Source organism: Lactuca serriola, chromosome 8 (assembly GCF_051521515.1).
Source record: "Lactuca serriola cultivar US96UC23 chromosome 8, Lser_US96UC23_V15, whole genome shotgun sequence".
Lineage (NCBI taxonomy): Eukaryota > Viridiplantae > Streptophyta > Magnoliopsida > Asterales > Asteraceae > Lactuca > Lactuca serriola.
This window is the reverse complement of record NC_136415.1, coordinates 139,934,699-139,960,022: the sequence shown is the minus strand read 5'-3', so window position 1 is coordinate 139,960,022 and position 25,324 is coordinate 139,934,699. Positions and strand designations below refer to the sequence as shown.

The following is a 25,324-nucleotide window of genomic DNA, read 5'->3' as shown; positions in this document are numbered from 1 at the left end:
CTCCTTGGATGCTAGAGTCATAAAGTTGTTGTATTGGTTGTGGTTGGAGTCCCTCTTGGACTAGGAGCTCCATTAAGAACTTAAAATAGACATTTGGAGCCTTTATAACCATGCATACACGTAAAGTTTGCAACTTTACGTGGTAAGTATGCTCTAGAAGCTTGGATCTGTGATTTGGAGTTGCTGCATGGCTCAAAACAAGTTTGTATGGAAAGAGGACTAGATGGACTCGGCGAGTCTCAAGGATAACTCGGCGAGTCACATGAAGATGGTCATTAAACTCGGCGAGTTGGATGAATAACTCGGCGAGTCCTATGAAGATCACCATAAAACTCGACGAGTTGATGAGCAACTCGGCGAGTCGAATGGCTTTTCCCTTGGATAGGCATGCATGTGTACCCGTCGAGTTGCAAGGAGGAAACTCGACGGGTGGCCCTTAAGGATTGATCGGATTTGAAGGGACTCGACGAGTCACTCCGATGACTCGGCGAGTTGGAATGTGCTCCACGGACTCGGCGAGTTGAGGTCAACATGGACTGTTGACCTTGATTGAGGACTCTGACCTTGATCAGGAATTACTAAGAGGTTATGGGGTGTCCCATCAGATTAAGAACTTATGAGTATATTGTGCCATGGTTATAGGTGGTGGTGTCGGTGTCAAGTGATCCGATAGTTGGAGTTTGCATTTCAATCGACATCTGCGAGGTGAGTTATCCTCACTATATCGATAGGGTCTATGGCACCAAGGTCGGCCCTTTATGATTTACATCCTGGTTTAGGATGGTTGCTTTGTTATTGCCATGCTAGATTTCATCCTGGTTTAGGATGGGTGTTATGATATTGCTTTGTTAGAATTCATCCTGTTTAGGATGATTGTTATACTAGAGATCGGTTAGATCGGTTGTTATAGTATGCTACATATGATTCTGATTTGTTAGATCAGAATCAGGATAGATAGTATGTTATGCTTTTATGATCCGTAAGGATTGGTATGTTAGTGACCTGCTAGGTCGATACTCTAGTTATGAGTAAAACTCTATGATTGATGGTCAATGAGATAAATATGTTTGCTATGTGTATATCCAGTATATGATAGTATGCGTACATGGTTAGTTGCTTGTTGGTTAGGTTGAGGCAGTCCTGCTTTGTGCTGAAGGCCAACACACCCTCTGAGCGGCCCAGGGAGACTGTAGGCCCACGCGGCGGACCAGTCATGCCGAAGGCTCGGGATAGATTCAGATAGATTGTAGGCCCAGTAGGGCGGACGAGTCCGGCCGATGGCCCAGTATGTATGTTGTTTGATTGATCGTTATGGTTGTGGTTTCTGTCAGGATGGTGTTGATATTTTGGGGGTAGCTCACTAAGCCCTCGGGCTTACAGTTTTCAGTTTATTGTTTCAGGTACTTCAGGAGAGCGAGGGAAGGCGAAGGCGTGACCATACCGCTCCTCATCCTCATGATCTATTTTGGGACACTCTAATGATAAACGAATTGGAAATGTTTTGTAAAAACAATTACTATTTGACTCTTTTTTAGTATTAAAATTTTAAATTTGGAATAAATTATTGGGTGTTACATACCAGTTTTATTTTGAAAAAAGTGATAGAGTGAGGGTTATAGCTAAGTATGGTAGTGGAACCAGGGACAACAATGATAATACCAAAATGCAGTGTCCATTTAGGGTTGCAGCTGGATGGAAGTACAATAAAAGAACATTCCAGATAAAATTTTGTAATGAAATGCATCTATGTGCTAGGAATTATCATTTTGGTTCCTTAGTTACTAGCAGTTGGTTAGCCTAACACTACCTGAAAGATGTAATCATGAAGCCTAAGATGACATTGCTAGATATGCAAGCAGATGTGCTACAAAGGTTTTCAGTGAGTGTATCTCTTGGGCAATGCCAAAGAGCAAGGGCTACTGCAATGGGGATGATAGAAGGGAAGTTAGAAGACCACTATGCCAAGGTTTGGGACTATGCAGCTGCAATTAGGTTGAGTAATCCGGGTACAACTTGCTTGGTGGGGGTAGAAAGTAATATGGGGTTTAACTATTTCAAAAGGTTTTATGTTGGCTTCAAGGCTTTCAGATATGGATGGAGCAGAGGATGTAGAAGGGTAATAGGACTAGATGGTAGCTTCTTGAAGGGGCAGGTTAAGGGGGAGATTTTAACTGCTATTAGGAGGGATGCAGACAACCATGTCTACCCAATAGCATGGGCAGTTGTGAATGTTGATAATAAGGACAACTGGACCTGGTTCATTGATAATTTGGTTGCTGATTTGGATATTGGTGCTGGCAATGGATTGGTTGTTATCTCATACCAACACAAGGTACCACAACATACACTAGTATACAATATATATTTGTATGTTAAAGTCATTAATATTTACATGTGTTGTGTTGTGTTTTTTGTTAATTATAGGGACTTTTACAGGCTGTGGCAGACCTACTCTCTCATGTTGAGCACAGACAATGTGCTAGACACATCTTTGCAAACTTTAGAAAGAAATTCACAGGATTAGAGCTAAAGAGTTTGTTCTGGGAAGATGCTATAAGTACAGTGGAAGGGGACTTTATTGCTACAATGGAGAAGATAAAGAAGATAACAGAAACAGGATACAATTATCTTATGGCAAGGAAACCTGAAACTTGGTGCAGAGCCTTCTTTTCTCATGGGTATGCTTGTGAAGCAGTAGAGAATGGGGTTGCAGAATGCTTCAATGCCATGATCAAACAAATAAGGAAGAAGCCTATAATCACAATGCTTGAGGAAATAAGGATTCTCCTTATGAAAAGGTTTTTTCATCAAGGTCAAGAGGCCACCAAATGGAGGGGTAATTATGGGCCTAGCATACAACTGAAGCTTAATGAATTTGGGAAAGATATGAGGTAATATAAGTTTTTATTGGCATGTATCCAAAAATATTAAGTATGTATTTATATGTGTACTTTGTTTGTTTTGTGTGTAGGTTGTGGACAGTGGTGCCAAGTGGTGGTGATGTGTTTGAGACTAGGTATGGCTACAATGGATACAAGGTTGATTTAGCCAATCACACTTGCACCTACAACTTGTGGATGTTGTCGGGCATACCATGTGTGCATATTCAAGCTACAATCAACTATGTCCACAAAGATACAAGTGAATTCATTTCTTCTTAGTTCCACAAGGACAAATATGTTGCAGCCTACAGTCATAACATACAACCTGTTGGTGGAAGAAACTTGTGGCCAATGACTGAGTTTATTAAACCATTACCACCCCTAGTTAGAAGGATGCCTGGAAGACCCAAAGTAAATAGAGTGAAGCATGCATCTGAATCAGAAGATGCCAAATACCCCTCTCAAAGGTTAAAGGTTACTAGGATTGTGAGGTGTGGAAAGTGCCAACAACTTAGGCATAATAAGATTTCATGCAAAAATGATGAGGTAACTAAGCCACCTGTCCCAAAAAGGAAGATTGGAAGACCTAGGAAAGATGGGGGAGGCCAACCTATCTTTGATCAATTCCCTCCAGTTGAGCCTGCTATACCAAGAAGTGATGTTGCTCCTCCCACAGTGCAGAATGTGGTGATCAAGTTGGTGGGCCTGATGTACCAAGAAGTGATGTTACTCCTCCCCCAATTTCAGAATCTGGTAATCAAGTAGGTGGTCCTAATGTTAATCCTCTAAAAAGGACTAAGATGATGGCAAGGAGAGGAGGGAAAACGAAAGTGTCTGGATCAAGGAACAAAACACCAAAGAGAACACCTAATGGTAAGAAACATAAGAGTAATGCAAAGGAGGATGTGTCCCTAACCTGTGATGAGGATTTTGTTGATCTTTTTACCCATGCACCTAATGGTAAGCAAGGTATGAGTCAAGCAACAAAGGATGTTCAGGAACAAGAACATGATGACAATGAGGTGAAGGTGAGTGAAAGACTTGCTCTATAGGAGTTGTTGATGTCTGGATATACACATGCTAATGCAGTGGCTGCTATGAAAGAGGTATGTTCTGGTAATCACTATTTTTGGCTTTCATATTGTAGATTTACTAACTACCCCTCCATATTGTAGGTTTATGGAGAGGTTGAGGAACAACAGATTGAAGAAAAAGAGGCTGAGGAAGGAGTTGAAGATAGAGAGGTTGAAGATAGAGAGGTTGAAGAAGAAGAAGTTGAAGGCATACAGGTTGGGCAAGAAGAAGTTGAAGGCATAGTGGTTGAGGAAGAAGGAGTTTAAGAGAGAGAGGTTGGAGCAAGAGTCCTACCCTCCAGAAAAAGTTATGGTGCTTAAAATTTCCATTGGGAGAAAAAGAGGAAACCCTCTGAAAGAATTAGGAAGTTGAAGCTCAGGAAAATGGTTGAAGATGTTGATGGTGGTGGTTCCTCCAAAACCCCTTGGGTTTTAGAGTAAGGAGTTATGTTTAAGGGTTCAATGGGTAGAATGGGCATTAGTAAATAGGTTGCCCTTTTTGTAAACATCTACTTTGGGTACATTTGTCTTTTGGTAACAATCTTCCAATTCATATCCATAATGTTTAGTAGAATTGGAAGTTTGGTTCTAATTAGGTTAAATGGTATGATAGTGGTTTTTTGGAAGCATTGTAAAGTACATTCCCATTTTTTGGGCTGTTAACTGACATTGATATTTGGTATGATTGTTAAGTTATCAATATATATATATATATATATATATATATATATATATGCCTTGATCACTATAATTGTTGTTACCTTCCATATTTTGGTTAGCTTGGTAAGTAGGTTTATACATATGTATGTGTTAAAGGACTTTATCATTAAGACATAATAAGTTGTTGTCATTGTCATCTCTTACAAAACCAAAAAAATTGCCATACATAACACATGCATCTACTTACTGCCTAACTTGACCAAAATACCCTTACACCTAAACTACTACTACCATTCCACCTGAACCTAACTAATGCCCACAACTTCACAGTGCTTTAACCATAACATTGTGAACCATAAACCCCATCACTATCACCACTACCAAAAGCATGACCATCATTGTAACACCGAAAATTTTTAAATTTATTTTATTCATATTTATTTCATAAAAATGCACATTTTTTTATATAAACACTTTTTATTTAAAAATCATCAACAAGGTTTTCAGAACATTATGAAATTCCAGGATCTGTATTCATCGCTCTTTTCTCTTGTGTGTGTACAATCGAGCCGCCGCCTTCCCGCGATTTTGAAGAACCTGAAACACATAACACGTAACACGGTAAGCACAAAGCTTAGTGAGTTCCCCAAAATACCGCATACAACACATACGCCACTTGAGGCTATAATACGACCCTCCGGTCGATGTGTCTCAGTGGGACCCTCCAGTCCCATAGCTCGTTGGACCCTCTGGTCCGGTCATAGCTCGTTGGACCCTCCGGTCCGGTCTATAACATCATACAACATACATATATCACATAGCATATAATCTCATGCATAACACATAAGACCCTCTGGTCAACACATAATACCACTCTAGGTAACATATAGTGAGAAGACTCACCTCGGGTAATTCTCGAAAAGTCTCGAACTCGAAATACCGATCTAGCCGCCGCCTAATCACATAAATAAATAACTCTAAATCAGCAATGGCTCTCAAAGGGTAGACAAGTCTCGTACTATGCTTCCCAGAAGGGTAAAAGACCATTCTACCCCTCCCCTGGCCCCATAGTCCACTGGGTTGACTAAACACTAAAAGTAAACAGTCCAACTTTGACCAGACTCGTCGAGTCAGGCAACGACTCGGTAAGTCCACACACGTAATCAGATTCCTCACAAGGTCTCACTCGACTCACCGAGTCACCCACCCAACTCGTCGGGTCTCCACTGATCACGAAACTCAGGTAAACTCGATCCGACTCATCGAGTCCTCTAATGGACTCGGCGAGTCTCCTCCATGACCAAACTGATCTGACCTTCTGAGGTCAGATCTGCTTCACCAACTTGTAGATCTATCTTTCTAGCACCCATAAATCACGTAAAGGTCCAAACTTTACGTCCATGCATCATGATTAGAGCCATAAATGAAGAAATAGCCATCTAAATGGAAACTTAGGCTCAAACTCTCTATGTGACCGCATTAAGCTGAACATAAGGGACTCTCTGGACCTCCCATGGTCCAGATATAAGGCTTATTCCACATTGGGACCTCAAACATTCCATAAACCTTTAAAGAGATTGGTTAAGAAACCCTAGATTCATGAAATCAACATCAAACAGGAGAAATGGTCCGATTTGTTACCTCAAAGTGAAGCTCCAGGCTTCATAACCTCAACACATCAACCCCCTAGTCCCTCTTGCTAGAATCTCATCTTCTCTTTAGAAATGACACACCAAAATGCTCAAAATGGCTCTTCTTTACTCTCTAAGCTCTCAAGGATGATTTAGGGTTTATCCAGGGTAAGGATAGCCGCAATTGAAGACCCTAAGGCTCTTTAAATAGGTCCCAAACCCGAACAATTAGGGTTTTCCTCCACAGCGCCGACTCGGCGAGTCCAATGCTCGACTCGTCGAGTCCATTCATTTAAACACGTCACCTGATCGCGCCCCTACTCAACGAGTTAATCCACCAACTCGCCGAGTCCCTTCGATTAAATCAAAATATATAGATAATATAACATACCCAAGAATCTGGATGTTACAATTCTCCCCCACTTGAATTAGATTTCTTCCTCGAAATCGCTCCTTGACCCCACATAATTAGAATCCAATAACCCATAAGATACCACCGTAGGATCTCATACCACACCAAAATCTCTAAAGAGGACACCTCCCGTACGAATTACCTCATGCCACCTTCTACCAGAATCATCAACTCTGACAACTCACTGTTCCTCTGATTCTTCCTAACGAAAACCATCGATCGCCTATCGATCATCCATACCACTCGCACCACGTGCTCCTCATCACGCTCAAAAGAACGAAAGGATCACGCTACATAGGGAACCCATCCCCTGTACTATCATCAAAAATTCGTCTGAACAAAGACTCTCAAAACCTTGCCTCCGAACTCAGAGGAATGTTTATGTTTAACCAAAATCATCTACTGACGTATAGCAATCTCAAGCCTCAACTTCCTGCCAGATCTCCCTTTCCAACCCTGAGCACCAGGTTACCCACGACTTTCACTATTGAACCTCCCAAGAAGATCCATGCATGACCCACCACTTCCTTCTCACAACAAGTGTTTCAACCCATGGTGACACACAAGTCACCAATTCTCGCTATCCCCAGCGAACACTAAAATCCACACTCGAATATCAGCTCACTCCTAACACTTGACATCTAAGGCTCAAAAATTTCATGCAGCTCACTGCACTATCCCATCCAAATACCGAACCTCTGGTCTCAATTCCAGATGACAACTAACTTTTCAGAGAAGTACTCATTCTCTGAATCTGAAACCTCATATCGCCTTCCCGGCGCACCACTAAAATCAAACTCATCTCAATAGTTTGATCAATCCCCGGGTTGGACCACTCGTCCCAAGAACCACTCATTTCGAGACTGACGACTTGCAACCCACACTTAACTCACTCATCTACAACAACCACGATTCCATCCAATATAACCACTCCAGACAAATGAGATAACCATAATCTCATCCCTGATTTAACCATCAGGCTCCCCTATCTCATATATTTGGGCTACCCAAGCCAAACAACCTTTCCGCGTTATGCTCTGATCATAGAATAGTTTATCTCAACATTCTCTTACTGACTAGAGAGTACTACCACCCTTGCAGTATCTCAACCCTTCCCTGATTAGTTGTGACAACCCAAAACTTTCCATTATGTTCAACCATCCACTTCAATATGAGTCAAAACTATTTCTACTAACTTTCAAACTTTTTGGAATAAGTTTGAGTGTTTTAAAGATAGTGCTTCAGAAGTTATCAGAAGAGTGGATACCTAGGGTGTATTATGTAGCAATAAGTGCCCAAAACTTCAAGGGTTTTGAGTTTACGGTACAAAATGATATTAGGACCGTAAACCCAAAAGACTATATAAGTGAGATTAGAAATTTTAACCACTTTTTCACAATTCCAAAGACTAAAGCCATTTCTCTCTCAAGTATCATCCTGTTTTTCTTCAAGATCTTCAACTACTAAGTGTTTCTAGCCCTGTTATGATTATATCAAGCGTTAAACATCAAGAAATCAACAAAACACACCAAGAACAAGGTGTTCACGGCACAAGATCTTCTTGGACCGTGAACACTAAATGTGGGGCTTAAATGTGTCCTTTGTCCCTTTAGACCTTGGAAACAAGCATAGAAACAACCCTTAACATGTTTAAACCATAAGAGCATCAAGAAAACACCCAAATATCACAAGGATAAGGTGTTTACGGTCCAAGAATCTCCTTGGACCGTAAACCCTAAAAAGAGTGCTAAAAGTGTGCCAAAGTGCCCCTAAACTCTTGCCAAACCTTAGAAGCAAACATAGAACGTTCCTTTGATGTGTTTAGCACATGAAAACCACAAAAATGCCCCATATATATGTGTTTACGGTTTAGGGAGCTCCCAAAACCATAAACACCTCTTAGGCATGTTTTGATGCCCCAAACTCATTCCTTAAGCTAAGAAACTAGCCTAGACCTTTACCTAGAAGTGTTTAGGACTTGAAAAATTCATTTGACCATAAACCATATGGGTTTACTACCGTAAACCATATAAAGGGGGTGATATGTTGCCCTAATCACTTCCTAAGGCTAAGACTTGAAGTTAGGATGCTTCAAAAGGACTTCTAGGACTTCAAACCACCGAATGGTCAAAGTAACATGAGTTTACGACTGTAAACTCATGTTTTACCACCGTAAACTCAAGAGGAGTTGGTTACAAAACCATAAACACTAGTTAGTGCCATTTCACTTCCCTTTGTTGAATCACATGTGATTCCAACACCTAGCCAAGGAGTTTCCTAGTCCCGGAAGGTGTTATCTTTCATATAGCTGTTTATAAATACTATATTCATGTCAATATGTGTCCTTATATATCATTTAGGACTTATTGTGTCTCGGGACTTCATTCGTGGAACTTCTCATCCATACGCGCATACCCGTTTGAATCACCCACATCAGGTGAGTTCATACCCCGTAATGAATCTTTTAAACTATTTTAACTGTTTTAAGGGGGGAATACAAGTTGAACATAATGATAATTGTGTAAATGTTTGTTATAAACATCTTTCAAAATGTTACTTATGTCACTTATAAGTTGTCATTACATTTCAAAACTCTTTTAAAGGTTGTGTTACTTTATAGTTGTACAAAACTCCGTTTTTAAAGTATAAGCATAACTTGGTAGACAAACGAGTCTTGTCATTATCAGTACAGTTAGAACATTAGTAAACTATTATAGGTATAGTTTAGGAGAATGCTATTCATTACTTCTATTACAATGAAGCACACAAAGAAACAATACCAGAACAGAACAAATAGTGAAGACAATCAAACAATACCAGAACAGAACAAACAGTGAAGAGAATCAAACAACACCAGAACAGAACATAACAAACAAGTTAATTTGCTATAGCATGATAACACACAGACAGGATCTCATTATACCAATGAATCACTAACGCATTAGTGATAGTTATATTGGGTATACATGATCATATAACTTTAATGTGAATTACACGGCTTGCATGGTTTTGTTGGGGTCGCGTTGGGTTCCCTCAATCTCTTTACATGAGAGCGTTTAGTAGGGGTTCTAGCTTTCACATTATGACCGTAATAAAACAAATATGTTTTAGGTTAATAGTACCTCCGCATGTCATTATAAACGACATCAGAGTACTCACTTCTCCCATTACTTTCATAAAGTGTCGGTAACACTTGAAGGTTAATCTATTTTCTATTCGAGATAGTTATAAACTAGGGAGAATATACTTTACATTTGACAAAGGAACAATAGAGTCTTGGTAGAAGACTACTTTCAAAACAGTAGAGTCTTGGTAGAAGACTACTTTCAAAACAGTCGAGTCTTGGTAGAAGGCTACTTTTAAAAGTAAGGATCGTGATGCTAACTTTATGATTCCTTAATATATACACTATAGGATACATATATTCTAAGTAGATTCCGACAGCTAATAGGATATGTGCTCTTCGTTGTACGTCCTGTTCCGGTTGGATGTGGGCTTACAACGAGGTCACCCAATCTATGATCTACCCGAATCTATATATATTTATGCTTAGTATGCATTAAGTCATCATAAGGGTACCAGGTATGGAACAGGTCATAGGACACAGAGTCAATGCATAGTTTTTCTAGTACAAAACTTACGTTTCAAAGTCAGTACTTTTGGTATACAAAACTAGCAATTTCCCAGTTAAGGGCTTAATCCATTTTATTAAGCCAGTATAGTTTTAAAGACTTTAAGTGAGTTAACTCTATAACACCTTAGTTTATACACCATGTTTATATATAAAACTAATATCCGATAGATAGCTAAATGTGTGTTTTCCCCTGACGTCCTGTTCCCGTTGGATGTGGGCTTAGGGCAGATTCCCCCAATTAACTATCTACCCGATATCAGATTATATATAGCAGTATAAACACAGCTATTATAAAAGTAATCACCATAGTCAATATTTTACTATAAGAAATATAGGTTTTCTTAAAGGAACTCTCCATTAGATATAAAGGAACCATTACAAATAACTCCATGAGTAACAAGTGAATACACCAAGATTATATATGACAACGATCCAACAACCAATGGAATGTGTGTTATCCGCCTTACGTATTGTACCCCGTTGGGTTGTGAGTTGAGGGCAGATGTGCACAATCGATTGTTTATTTACTCCAAGTATATATAACTTGTACCCACTTAGTACGCATAGAAAGGCTTGTAGTGTCATTTTACTTAACTTCCATTAAAGTAGGAAATATAGGATTTTCTAGAGGAACAGGCAAACTTTTCAAAACAAAACTTACAGCTTACATCACTTTACATATACATTTTCAACAACACTTTACAGCTTACTCACATTACTAAAATCTTATGAACTCACCAGCTTAATTGCTGATCAACTCTTTCAAATAACTTGTATTCTCAGGAGACTATTAGACAGGTGCTCGTGCTGGGACTTCAGAAGATGGAGCATTATAGCTTCAAGTCTTGTTTTGTTATTTGTTTATGACTTCTATGTTTTGTGAACACATACATTGTAAACACTTTCTTTCTAAATGAAATGGTTGTTCATTACTTGCTTACCATATACATATCTCGTGATACTTGACATGACGTCCTCCACCCCCGAATATTTTCGTCGTTCCGGTTTTGGGGTGTGACATTAGTGCATGCTACGGCTCCCCGTGGCATCACTACAACCTCTCTCTGATCCATGAGTACTACGGCTCCCCGTAGCATCACCCCAACCTCTCTGATCCGTGAATACTACGGCTCCCCGTAGCATCACCCTAACCTCTCTGGTCTGTGAATACTACGGCTCCCCGTAGCATCACTACAACCTCTGCTCTAAGCCACTGAACGGCGGCTCCCTGCAGTCTTACCGCGCCAGCTCTTACCTCTTCATAATCTCATTTTCACGTAGACGCCACACCGGCGATCATGAACTCATGCCCTGTGGACCGGCCACGCGTAGGTGTACACACTTACTCAAGCTATGCACTGTTATTTCTAACAGCATCCGAACACACCTTTCCCTGCTTCAACCCACCTTCCCGAATAATCTCACCTGATGCCATTTGTCCATAGGGTTCTCACCGGAACCGTACTCACTTGATACCCACTATCTGCCTCCGACTCACAATTCCAAAATAATCTGAACTTAATGACCGCATTTTCTGATACTTCAGGACACCATCACATCATCCTACGATGCCTTATCTCAATCACTGATCTCACACTCACAGCATCATACACGGATACTACCTCCCTTCATTAGAATCTCGAAATCGATCTTCATCTTGCAACACTTGCAACCTTGAAGTATTCCCTTTCCAAATTGAACACAGGACATCGCCATTAACCCGAAACTCGACTACAAGGACCCGAAAATTCACCCATTACCGATCGCTACTCATACCGTCTCCGAAATTAACTAACAGACCAATTTTTGCCATTCCTGGTGAGGAGATCACATTCTGAACATATACCTGTCAACCTCTGCTGCTACTCTCTGAACTCAAGGACTTAACTGTCTCGTCTTGTTTTACACACTAAAATTCTGACCCAAACAACCTCTATGACCAACGGCTACCTACCATAGAATCACTCATTCCTCCCTGATCTTGCACGACATGCATCATCTCACTTGCACCTTGCCCTATCCACCAATTTAGCCCTGAACCCATTAATCTACAACAAATCACTATAACCCATCCTCTAACTGCCTCTACACAATTCTCAAATCCCTTCAGCAATTACCTGGTTCTCCCCCACTTAGGGTTCAAACCATCGCCAATTGGCGCACTTTCAATCCATCCACAGACTGCTTCCATTAACAACATCGCATCTATTCTCTGATTGAGCTACGCAACGCTTGATGATCTCCCCGATTAGAAACCTAGCAATACCAAATACTCTGAATCACAGACGAAGCCCTCATAACTTCTCCTCATGACTTCCTTTAATCATTCAGGACCTCATACTGCCCCATAACTGGACATCCCAACTGCCCCGATTCACCCAAGACTCTCCGTTTCCACCATTGGCTCTATGGTACAAGAAATACTTCACCACGGACAAACCACTCAAACACCCTGAAAAGATCACCGCCAGTACTACTCCACGGCCTCCAATATCTGGAACCAGAAACTCGATAGCTCATTCCCCTTCTCAAGAAAGGAAACCACTTAACTCTAGCCATAGAAGGTGATGGCTCGTCCATCAGCTGGTGGCTTGACTCGAACCCCGATTCTTCAACAACATCATCCCACTTATCCTTAAGCCGTGCAGTTTCCACTGGCACCTCACAAAGAAAACATCTTAGAACGAATCCCATTTCTCTTTCAAGCATACTCCCTTGAACTCATTCAAATTGGCCCTCAATCTGCATACTCTCTCATACCTGATCTTGGTATAATCAACATAATGGCATAACTGGTAGGACCAGTAACACTAATTATCGCAGCCATGGTACTCGAACCATGTTGCTATCTCTCTGCCTGCTATAAATCATGGTTACCGAACCATGTTATATTCTCTCAATCCGCTACAAATCATGGTACTCAAACCACGGCATCACTTCCCAACCTGCTTCCAAGCATGGTACTCAAAACATAAAATCACCTCTCATCTGCCACTGATCATGGTACTCAAACCATACGATCCCTCTCATCTGCCACTGATCATGGTACTCAAACCATACGATCCCTCTTATCTGCTACTTAGAATCCCAGGAACTCTCCATGTATCGAGTATGGGTCCTCTGCTTTCAGTAGTCGGGCCCATACTACCTACCACATCTACCCATACTTTCCACATAAATCATTCCAGATCTCCTAAGTAGCTGCTCAACCTCCTCACTTACAAATTCCGCCCTGCTGGCCTCTCTTCCTGCGAATACTCTCCCTTATCCGCCTACTCATCCAACAAAGATCACTTCCCAGGCTCTTCCTAGGTTCCCACACCTTCCTGCCATCAGCTGGTGAAGAACTCAAAGTGATGCCAGCCGTCTACCTCCTGAATATCGTCATATTCACTTAGTAACCGACTCCCATCACCGAGAATTCCCCAAAGCACGAAGCAAGCAGCATTCGGGCATCGAATAGTCCCTTATCAGCACGTATCACTACTCTAGGTTACAACTCCGCTTGTTACACTCGTAATCAAAGACGTCACCGAGCTCAAGCAACTCCACCCCTCGCGGGTATCCGACTACCTTCTCAGAAGGCTCCTCAAATGCTCATCTAGGTATCTCTCCTAGATTACTCATTTGCTCAAATCCTTCTCTAATTAGGATTCCTGCTGGATGCTCATAATCCGCACATACACAAAAGCAATTCACAGATAACAGTAACTCCTAGGCTAAGGCATCACAAATCAGGCCACTCTAGCGCTACAATATGAAATACCTAGCCTACTCTCTAGCATATATAACATTTCACATAATACTCATAACACACAATGTAAGGGTATTTTTGGGAAATCACCGTTCGGGCGCTGGCTGATTGTACACACTGTTCGTTGTCTCTCTCTTTTATAAATTCTCTTACTCATTTTTAGAAAACCCATTTATTTTGAAAACCTTTTTCTCAACCCTCAGTTTGAGTCCGAACATACCCGAAGGTGTATCCGAATCCCTCAAACCATGGCTCTGATACCAACTTGTAACACCGAAAAATTTTAAATTTATTTTATTCATATTTATTTCATAAAAATGCACATTTTTCTATATAAACACTTTTTATTTAAAAATCATCAACAAGGTTTTCAGAACATTATGAAATTCCAGGATCTGTATTCATCGCTCTTTTCTCTTGTGTGTGTACAATCGAGCCGCCACCTTCCCGCGATTCTGAAGAACCTGAAACACATAACATGTAACACGGTAATCACAAAGCTTAGTGAGTTCCCCAAAATACCGCATACAACACATACGCCACTCGAGGCTATAATACGACCCTCCGGTCGATATGTCTCAGCGGGACCCTCCAGTCCCGTAGCTCGTTGGACCCTCTGGTCTGGTCATAGCTCGTTGGACCCTCCGGTCTGGTCTATAACATCATACAACATACATATATCACATAGCACATAATCTCGTACATAACACATAAGACCCTCTGATCAACACATAATACCACTCTAGGTAACGTATAGTGAGAAGACTCACCTCGGGTAATTCTCGAAAAGTCTCGAACTCGAAATACCGATCTATCCACCGCCTAATCACATAAATAAATAACTCTAAATCAGCGATGACTCTCAAAGGCTAGACAAGTCTCGTACTATGCTTCCCAGAAGGGTAAAAGACCATTCTACCCCTCCCTTGGCCCCATAGTCCACTGGTTGACTAAACACTAAAAGTCAACGGTCCAACTTTGACCAGACTCGTCGAATCAGGCAACAACTCAGCAAGTCCACACGCGTAATCAAATTCCTCACAAGGTCTCACTCGACTCACTGAGTCACCCACCCAACTCGTCGGGTCTCCACTGATCACGAAACTCGGGTAAACTCGATCCGACTCGTCGAGTCCTCCAATGGACTCGGCGAGTCTCCTCCATGACCAAACTCATCTGACCTTCTGAGGTCAGATGTGCTTCACCAACTTGTAGATCTATCCTTCTAGCACCCATAAATCACGTAAAGGTCCAAACTTTATGTCCATGCATCATGATTGGAGCCATAAATGAAGAAATATCCATCTAAATGGAAACTTAGGCTCAAACTCTCTATGTGACCGCATAAAGCTGAACATAAGGGACTCTCTGGACCTCCCATGGTCCAGATCTAAGGCTTATTCCACATTAGGACCTCAAACATTCCATAAACCTTTAAAGAGAATGGTTAAGAAACCCTAGATTCATGAAATCAACATCAAACAGGAGAAATGGTCCGATTTGTTACCTCAAAGTGAAGCTCCAGGCTTCATAACCTCAGCACATCAACCCCCTCTGGTCCCTCTTGCTAGAATCTCATCTTCTCTTTAGAAATGACACACCAAAATGCTCAAAATGGCTCTTCTTTACTCTCCAAGCTCTTAAGGATGATTTAGGGTTTCTCCAGGGTAAGGATAGGCGCAATTAAAGACCCTAAGGCTCTTTAAATAGGTCCCAAACCCAGACAATTAGGGTTTTCCTCCACAGCGCCGACTCAGCGAATCCAATGCTCGACTCGTCGAGTCCATTCATTTAAACATGTCACCTGATTGCGCCCCTACTCGACGAGTTAATCCACCAACTCGCCGAGTCCCTTCAATTAAATCAAAATATATAGATAATATAGCATACCCAAGAATCTGGATGTTACAATCATAAGTAGCTCCACCTTCAACAGGTTTAAAATATCCAGTTGAACTTCTTTGTTGTTCTTGGCCTCCTCCGAAAGCTTCAAAACCTCCATTGCAAATGCTTTATTATTGTTAGCCTCCTCCAAATCCATATGGAACTTCCACATAGTTTCCTTGTAGTAAGTGTTTGGCAGGGGTGGATCAAGCCATAAAAAAAGCCGCATTTTTTTGAGTCCTGCACAACAATCACTTGTTCATAATGGTTCAACAAGACCACAAAAAATTACTTAATATTACCTGATAGTTTGGACACCCCTTGAATTTCCTCCATGGATTATCGATAGTTTTGGAGATCGAGAATGTCGCAGGTTCATCACAATCGCATCTCAAATCTTCAGACCAACGATCCTTAAAGCCTACTCTTTGTAACCTTGTGTGTGCGTGTTGGAGGAACTTACCATCTTTTTGGTTTGAAGTTGGAGAGAAGAATCGACCCAAAACTACCTGCAACGTTCGACTAAGGGAGCAACCTGCTGAAACCAGTGAAACCGTCTCTTTGCCCTCAAACGATAAGTCAATGAAAATACCGTGGTCACATTAAATTAAAAATTAAATTCAGGGCTTTTTCCAATTTAGTGTCAAAAACATGAGACTTTTGTGATATTAACCCTTATTTCTAACGTAAACCTCATTTCCATTAACTGACTGCCACAACCCTCCCGTACACAGAATAATAAAACTCATTTTTTACAAAACACTCTCCACAAAGACAGCGAAAAAACGACTTCTAGTGATTAAAGCATTCATAAAAATGAAAAAAAAAATCGTTTCTGGTCACTAAAAGCCATAAAAAATGATAATAACTTGAAAAAAACATATAAAACGTTAATTAATGCTTAAACACGACTACAACTACCATTTCCGCAGAAAAATCAACGATTCTACGGAGGTGTTGCAAAAAATCGCAGAGACGGCTCTACGGATCTGTCGGAGAGGAGCAACTACCATTTCCTCAGAGAATTTAAACTTCCACAGAGGAGCAAGGACTTCCGCAGAGCTACCTCTACGGAACCATGATACCCACCAGATTTTTTGTTTTTTAGTCATGCCACATCAGTTCCTCGTTACTATTCCTCTTTCCGCAGAGGGTTAAAATAATCCGTAGAGCCCTCTGCCTCTCTCTTCTTTCATACGGTGTAACATTTATTTTGTATTAGAACTCGATACAACTTAAACTAACTTCTTCACTGTGCCAATATTTGTTGTGTAGATGCTCTTGAATCATTCTCCATGTTAATCTTTTCATTTATAGTTGCCCCTAACAAGTTTCAAATATATATATATATATATATATATATATATATATATATATATATATATATATATATATAATTTATGAACAATATCCAATATGAGAATTTATAAAAATAATCTGTACCTCAACAACCAAAAGCTTCTATATTCATTTGCCTTTGCTCCAAACAATGCCTACTATACTCCACTTGTGACGTCACATTATTAACTTTAAGTCTCTTCACACTGGAGTTCATTCTCTTTTTCTATTTGTTGTAGTAATTCCTATAATTGGTCCACTATAAAATGAAAAACTTTTATAATTTTTATAAAGATATATACTTTTATAAAGAAACATAAGCATCTCTGGCTTGTTGTTTAAATAGTTTAACTTCAAGTGATTTATCCAAGACCCCATCATTACTATTCTTAACTTTCAAAACCTTCAAATCTTTCTTAACCTGTTTGCCATAGTTTATCTGTTCAACAACCAATATAGCTCTTAATTAGTAACAATCATTGCTTTTTTTTTTCTTTTTTTGTATTTTTTCCTAACTGAAACATGAAAAACATGTAAAATATAGAAAATGATAGAGAACCTGATCTTGTAATGTCTGCATCTTCTTTAGATATTTGGTCATTTTCTTGCTAGAGAGGCACACAAGCACTTCCAAACTATATTGCAATAGATCATAATTCAAGAACTTTGAAATCCATTTCATACTTCGCAAATTAACACGGTTTGTTGACTATTTTAATCTACTGAAGTAAAAAAATTTGTAACTTGTAAACTCTAGAGATTCAAAAGTGGATACTGAAATTAAACTAAAGTTTAAAATGAGAAAAGATCTAGCGAGTACAAAACTTGCAGAAGGTGTGATTTCCTTATGGGAATTCTCCTCCCCGTTCTCGTTTTAAGCATGTCTGATTCATTCATCTTGAAAATCGAGATTACTACATAACACAAACGAATTACAAGCGAATGGACTGTAACTACTGTGAAGAAAGATGGATATGGATTATGAAGCTTTGGAATGAGTGAGTGAGATTGAGATTTCTTTAAATCTATTGAATATGAGCATGATTTACGTCCTGATTTTTTGGGATTTCTTTGTTGGTTTGATGGGGTGAGGGGTTTTCAAAAAGAAATTGAATAGAGATTGGTACATAAACGGGAGATAGTACACATACAAAATGGCAGTTTGAAGGGTATTATATGAATTTAACTTTACAGAATTATGGGCTGTGGAATTGACATATCGCATAAAAGGTACTCTTTTATTAGGAAGAGGATTTGAAATGATGACAAATGTATTTAAATATTATTAATCTTATCCAAATATGACACATGTCACTATTTCATATGGATAAGAATATAAGTAGAAAAAAAGGTAGGAAGATATTTAATTTCTCTTTATATATATATATATATATATATATATATATATATATATATATATATATATATATATATATATATATATATATATATATATATACGGAAATGATTAAATGAGAACACCTAAAAGGTTGAGAACGCGAGAACAAGTATATTCATTTGTGAATCCATGTATTCATTTGTGGGGAAATGATAAATTTTTACGCACAATCAACATGAATATGCTTTTCCTCTTTAATTGAAATTAAAGCCGTAAAAATTTATCATTTCTCCACAAATGAATACATGAAATCGGAAATTAATATACTTTGTTCTCGCGTTCTCAACCTTTTGGTGTTCTCATTTGATCCTACTCCTATATATATATATATATATATATATATATATATATATATATATATATATATATATATATATATATATATATTAGATGTGTCCCCGCGCAAAGCAACGGTGATAAATAGTTTTTTGGGCGAATAGTTTTCTTACGGGAAAATAATTATTAGATTTTGTTATTAGTTATTATGTAATAAGAAAAAATAAAATATTTACGTTTAGAACTTATATTTATATTGTATGTTCATATATTTTATGTTAATTAATTATTATCGGCATCTAGTTTAAAAAATATAAATTAACTTATATTGATGGATTTAATATTTTAAAATTGTTATTTTGCTTCAAATTAATTTTTTAATAACCTTCCTTAATTCAAGTCTTTAAAATTTTCTCAAGTATTAATGGTTTTAGTATGCATAATTGATTTATACAAAAAGTTTTGTATCTTGTAACTCTCTTAACTTATATTGATGGATTTTATATTTTAAAATTGTTATTTTGCTCCAAATTAATTTTTTAATAACCTTCTTTAATTCAAGTTTTTACGGTTTTCGCAAGTATTAATGGTTTTGTTATACATAATTGATTTGTACAAAAAAACTTTGTATCTTATACTTCTTAAAATTCAAGATATGATTAATATATATATATATATATATATATATATATATATATATATATATATATATATATATATATACTAGTTGTAAGACCCCTATATTATACGGGTTGATTAAAACAAAATGTTAAGTACGAACGATTAAATAGAAATTTTATTTGAATTTTAAATTGAAATAAGTGAAAATTATGAGAAAAAAACATGCAAAAAATAAAGAAATAAAAATTATGTATTTATTGTGTAGTACACAGGTTAATTATAACAAAATGTTAAACATAAAGGTTTAAACCGTAAATTTATTTGAAATTTAAAATTTAAAATTTGAAATTAATGGTAGGTTTAATTTATGAAAACCAAATTAATGATATATTGAAAATGAAAATTAAAGTAATGACAAGTGGAAAATAAATATATTTAAAATTATGACAAATGACATGTGGCTAATTTTATGAGAGAATGACATGTGGCAAAGTCATTTTCATTTATTATGGTAGATATGGGTAAAGTGAATATACCTAACAACTTTATATAAGCTTAGATACCTAACCTCATCAAACTACGTCATTTTGCATTAAATTTTCATTGCAATCATCCAAGGTTCTTAAACTTCATCCCTAAACTTGATTTACTTCAAGAAATTTTGGAAATTCATCATTATATTTCTCCTACATCATTTCATTTGTAGCGGTAGGATATGAAGCCCATAGGTGGTATTCGATAGAAAGACGTTATGTAAAAGGAAGATATTGTTGAAAGTCCAAAGATTTTGGAAGTAATCAAGTCATGGGGTTGAAGTTTAAGAACTTTAGGCAATTACAATGTAAATATGATACAAACCGATGTAGTATTATGGAGTTAGGTACCTAAGCTTATATAAGGTTGTTAGGTATATTCACTATATATATATATATATATATATATATATATATATATATATATATATATATATATATATATATATATATATATATATATATGATTAAAAAATGTGAAGTGGAATTTGGCAGAGAGGGTGGCTAAAAATAGTATTTAAAAAAAGGAAGGTATATATAGAGGTGCAGTCGTGCAGATTCCAGAGAGAATCATTGGAGATGAATTCAAAGAGAGAGAAACCAACGACGAAAATGGCGTATTAGCACTGTATGTTTACGCATATTACATCCACTGATTTCAATTTAATATATATGTAATCGTATATTTGAAGATTTTCTGGTTCGATCGATATAATTTTGCGTTTTTGTCTCTCTGGAACAGGAATTTCGCAATCTCAGCGCCTTTTTTTCAATTTCCTCAACCTCGTCTTTTTTTTTTTTCTTTTGCTTCTTCCGATTGATTTTCTTTCTTCAATACAAGTTGAAGTTTTTCAGAGAGTCATATTCTCCGGCGAACTACTCTGATTGGTGAGTGTTATCTCAATATTAACGTTAATATTGTAACGAATTCGGTTTCCATTTCGTAATTCTACATTCTTTATATGTGCGTTGTTGAAAAGTTCTTGGATCTCGAAATATTTTGTGGAATTCGTGTAAGGAACAATTATGGACCTTCATTTGGAACAAAAGATTCACGGATTGCGTATTTGCGTTATGTTTTGATCTTGAGTTATCTTGCGTATACGTAAGTTGTTTGTTGCTGTGTTCTTTTCACGTATTGATTAAGTTTGTTCTCTGTAAAAATGATTGCAGAAATCTGTTGGCCGGTTGGTGGGAATCGGATGATCTATTTGGGCAGGTTTCTAGGGCGATGACTCCCTTGGGCTGACTGAGGGAACTCGATGGATTCAGCAAGAAGTTGGCTACATAAGTTTCAACCTAGAGAAAGGTTGAGATCAAATACCAGAAGGAGGGATTCAATAAGTGATGTTGAAGATTCAAACAACCCAGCCATGGATGAAGAGGCCTCAAATATAACAAAACAGAAAGTTGCTGCAGCTAAGCAGTATATTGAAAACCATTACAAGGAACAAATGAGGAATTTGCAGGAGAGGAGAGAAAGGTAGGTACATGCTTAATAATGTTAATGAAGGAAGAATCTTCCTAAAAATAAGTAACCCTTCCCCTTGATTTTTCATTGAACAGGCGAATCTTACTGGAGCAGAAATTGGCTGATGGAGATGTTTCTGAAGAAGATCAAAACAACTTGCTTAGATTTCTAGAAAAGAAAGAAACCGAATACATGCGTTTACAAAGACACAAAATGGGAGTTGATGATTTTGAACTACTCACAATGATTGGAAAAGGTGCATTTGGTGAGGTCAGAATCTGCAGGGAGAAGACAACAGCCACTGTATATGCCATGAAAAAGCTTAAGAAATCAGAAATGCTACGAAGAGGTCAAGTACGTATAAAACATAATATCTCTTCTCTTCATTAATACTTTTCCACTTTCTTTAAATTCATTAAATCCATTTTTAGGTTGAACATGTAAAAGCCGAAAGGAATCTCCTTGCTGAGGTGGACAGCAATTGCATAGTGAAACTATATTGTTCTTTTCAAGACAACGAGTATCTGTATCTGATAATGGAATATCTACCTGGTGGTGACATGATGACATTGCTCATGAGAAAAGATACCTTAACCGAAGATGAAGCAAGATTTTATGTTGCAGAAACAGTTTTAGCAATCGAATCCATCCATAAACATAATTATGTACATAGGTAGTACTATATGTTATATGTTTATAAGCTTCATTCTTTTGTTTTGTTTTGTTATCAAATAATAATATTTTTATTGTAACAACACAGAGACATCAAGCCGGATAATTTGCTTCTTGATAGATATGGACATTTGAGATTATCAGATTTTGGATTGTGTAAACCGTTGGATTGTAGTACACTGGAAGAGACGGATTTCGCCACAGGGGATCATGTCTCCAACTCAACAGGTGAGGGCCATTCTGCTGCTCCTAAACGCACACAACAAGAACAACTCCAGCATTGGCAGAAAAACAGGAGGACTCTTGTAAGCATTTTCTTTTAAATACCATACTAATTATTAATAAATATAAAATTATTAATTGTTGGGGGGCATTACAGGCTTATTCAACTGTTGGGACTCCTGATTATATTGCTCCTGAGGTTCTACTGAAGAAGGGTTATTCATTAGAATGTGATTGGTTAGTACTTACTTAGTAGTATGAGTGTTTCTTTAAATTAAATTTAATTACATTTTCATATAAAATATAAAATATGTTATTCTTTTTCAGGTGGTCTCTTGGTGCTATTATGTATGAAATGCTGGTGGGGTACCCACCTTTCTACTCAGATGATCCAATGTCAACTTGTAGGAAGGTGATTGGTTTGTTGTTTTAATCAAAGATTAACTTATAAATATTTTGTTTTTCATTTTTAATTTTTTATATATTTGTAGATTGTACATTGGAAATCACATTTGAAGTTCCCTCAAGAAGCACAGCTTTCATTTGAAGCAAAAGATCTTATCAGCAGACTGCTGTGTAATGTCAATCACAGGCTGGGTTCAAAAGGGGCACATGAAATAAAGGTTTTGTATGGTGTGTCATATTCTAAGTTACACGAATTATTTAAGAAAAAAAATTAAGTAATATGACTCAAATTTTTTTTTTTTAATGTTTTAGGTTCATCCGTGGTTTAAAGGTATTGATTGGGACAGAATATATCATATGGATGCTGCATTTATTCCCGAAGTTAAAGATGAATTGGATACTCAAAATTTCGAAAAGTTTGAAGAGGTATTTATAACTTTATTTATGTTTATTCTTTTTCTGTATCCCACTTTATATTTAACTTTTTTTTTTTAATATTTCAGTCTGAACACCAAATTAAGAGTTCATCAAGATCTGGACCATGGAGAAGGGTAAATTTTCTGTTCTTACCACTTAAATGCAAGAAATAGCAACCTGCTTTCATTTAATTGTTTTTTTATATAGCATTATGCTTTCATTTATGTATCTCCAGATGCTTTCATCCAAGGATATTAACTTTGTTGGCTACACATACAAGAATTTTGAGATTGTAAATGACTATCAAGTCCCTGGAATGGGTATCTCTTTCTCTCTCTATCTGTCACCCACACACACACTTATAATCAAAATATGAGAATGGGCAAATAGGTCATTTGTAACAGATGGTGACTGATCTTGTACTTGTTCATGGATGCAGCTGAATTGAAAAAGAAGAAAAATAAACCAAAGAGGCCGACAATCAAGTCATTATTTGGTAACATCATTATTGCTAACCTGAATTATGTTAAATCTTGGATCTTTTATTTACGAACAGTTTAATATTAATTTTATTAAAAAAGGTTGATTCTTTTTACAGAGGAAGAACCAGGTCAAGAATCATCTTAAGGACACGTCTCAATCATACCAAGGGGTAAAAATTGTTATGATCACAAAATTTGGTTGAAGAATTACATAACTTTATGTGTTTTTTTTTTTTTAATATTCTTTTGATTTTACTATCAAAATTCAATGTAGATATAGTTTACTTTTACTAGTTGATTTTCATTTGTTTTAATCGTTTCTGTTGCTTACGGGAACCCTGTGTATAAAGAGCCCAGTGTTGTGTTGTACCTTGAATTGAATATAAAAGTGGAAGTCCGATTTTAGTTGATGTTTTATAATGGTTATTGTAATTATACAAAAATAAATTTTAATTTTACATCTGTCGAAGAACATGACTAAACATATCAAGAAAGAAAATAATAAGCATATCAGGTCGTAGATTTCAACTATTTCAAGAAATTATTTGCATTGTGTTTCAAGTGAAATTATACATTAGGAATCAATTGGCTTCAGAAATATAGGGCAAATTATAGGAAATGCATTATATTGATTATTTTTTCACCAAAACCATTGCCAACTGAATTTTTTTTTTCTCAAAAACCTCATCTATGACAAATGTAGGCCAAATATACGGTCATATGTGCTGTTATGGACTGATGTTGGGGAAGGCATATCCTAAAAAGAAGTCTTCTCTTCCATCACTTTTCATGCTCAAAAGTCAAAACCATCGTCCCGATAAGTGTTATCTCTTTTGATGTTGATAGCCACAACAAATTTCAACTATTCCTTGTAAGGATATAGATTCACATCATGAACGAAGGGAAGGTCAATCACATCATGATATGATTGACCTTATCAACGACTCCCCATAAGGATATAAATAACCCCATTGAACGAATCAAACGTATTAATAGTGTGATCAATGGTACGGTCAATCACACCATGATATAGATTCACATCATGGTGTGAACAATGGTAACAAAAAACATAATTGTATTAATGGCCTTATGATTGAAGGTATATGGAAAACAGATCCTTTTCGCATTATAGATGAAGTTTGATGTTTTTGTCTTCCAAATTTGATGAACCCCACAACAATAGACCGAAACTTATTAATAGCCGTTTCAAAAAGTTGTCTTGTGATGATAAATCTTTCTTGGAAAGTCCTTTTTCAATGGAAGAGGTTAAAAATGTAATTTAGAGTTGTGGTAACGATGGATTCACGTTCAAATTTCTGAAAGTTTATTGGGATACCCTTAAAGATGATGTTTTTAATTACATCAAAAAATTTTAGTTAACCGGCGTGACTAGTATAGGTTGTAATGCATCCTTTATTTCCTTAATCCCAAAGAATACCGACCCCCTTTCTTTAAAAGATTATAGGCCTGTGAATCTTATTGGGAGTGTGTATAAGATCCTCTCGAAGATCCTTGTTTTGAAGCTTAAAAAAGTTATTAGGAAGGTCATTAGCCGGGA

The 25,324-nt window shown here is 37.4% G+C and overlaps 2 protein-coding genes across 4 annotated transcripts; both read left to right on the top strand.

Annotated features, from left to right (window-relative positions):
• Positions 1-1,834: 1,834 nt before the first annotated feature.
• Positions 1,835-3,647, top strand: LOC145067453 (uncharacterized). The gene is made up of 4 exons (XM_079014591.1): positions 1,835-2,332; positions 2,425-2,891; positions 2,972-3,141; positions 3,187-3,647. Exons 1-4 carry the CDS (start codon positions 1,835-1,837, stop codon positions 3,645-3,647), a joined length of 1,596 nt encoding a protein of 531 aa, XP_078870717.1.
• A 16,957-nt stretch (positions 3,648-20,604) lies between these two features.
• On the top strand, positions 20,605-24,186 carry LOC145069323 (uncharacterized). Of its 3 annotated transcripts, none has more exons than XM_079016254.1 (14): positions 20,605-20,725; positions 20,840-20,985; positions 21,271-21,580; positions 21,664-21,922; positions 22,000-22,241; positions 22,329-22,545; positions 22,620-22,699; positions 22,790-22,874; positions 22,954-23,085; positions 23,180-23,293; positions 23,371-23,418; positions 23,520-23,604; positions 23,724-23,780; positions 23,883-24,186. In XM_079016254.1, the coding sequence occupies exons 3-14, from the start codon at positions 21,360-21,362 to the stop codon at positions 23,909-23,911; spliced, it is 1,569 nt and encodes a 522-aa protein (XP_078872380.1). In that variant the 5' UTR covers positions 20,605-20,725; positions 20,840-20,985; positions 21,271-21,359; the 3' UTR covers positions 23,912-24,186. The 3 variants fall into 3 exon arrangements, 2 of the variants coding, with proteins under 2 accessions (XP_078872380.1, XP_078872381.1); XM_079016255.1 differs by having other exon boundaries at positions 23,866-24,186; XR_013689453.1 differs by lacking the exons at positions 23,520-23,604; positions 23,724-23,780; positions 23,883-24,186 and having other exon boundaries at positions 22,954-23,095.
• The last annotated feature ends 1,138 nt before the right edge of the window (positions 24,187-25,324 follow it).

Excerpts from the sequence above, each read along its gene's own strand:
- LOC145067453 (XM_079014591.1), top strand. The coding sequence starts at position 1,835 with ATGACATTGCTAGATATGCAAGCAGATGTGCTACAAAGGTTTTCAGTG. Across the intron at positions 2,333-2,424 it reads TTATCTCATACCAACACAAG|GGACTTTTACAGGCTGTGGC; the intron begins GTACCACAACAT and ends TGTTAATTATAG. Across the intron at positions 3,142-3,186 it reads CTATGTCCACAAAGATACAA|CCTACAGTCATAACATACAA; the intron begins GTGAATTCATTT and ends AATATGTTGCAG.
- LOC145069323 (XM_079016254.1), top strand. The coding sequence starts at position 21,360 with ATGGATTCAGCAAGAAGTTGGCTACATAAGTTTCAACCTAGAGAAAGG. Across the intron at positions 21,581-21,663 it reads TTGCAGGAGAGGAGAGAAAG|GCGAATCTTACTGGAGCAGA; the intron begins GTAGGTACATGC and ends TTCATTGAACAG. Across the intron at positions 22,700-22,789 it reads TATTCATTAGAATGTGATTG|GTGGTCTCTTGGTGCTATTA; the intron begins GTTAGTACTTAC and ends ATTCTTTTTCAG.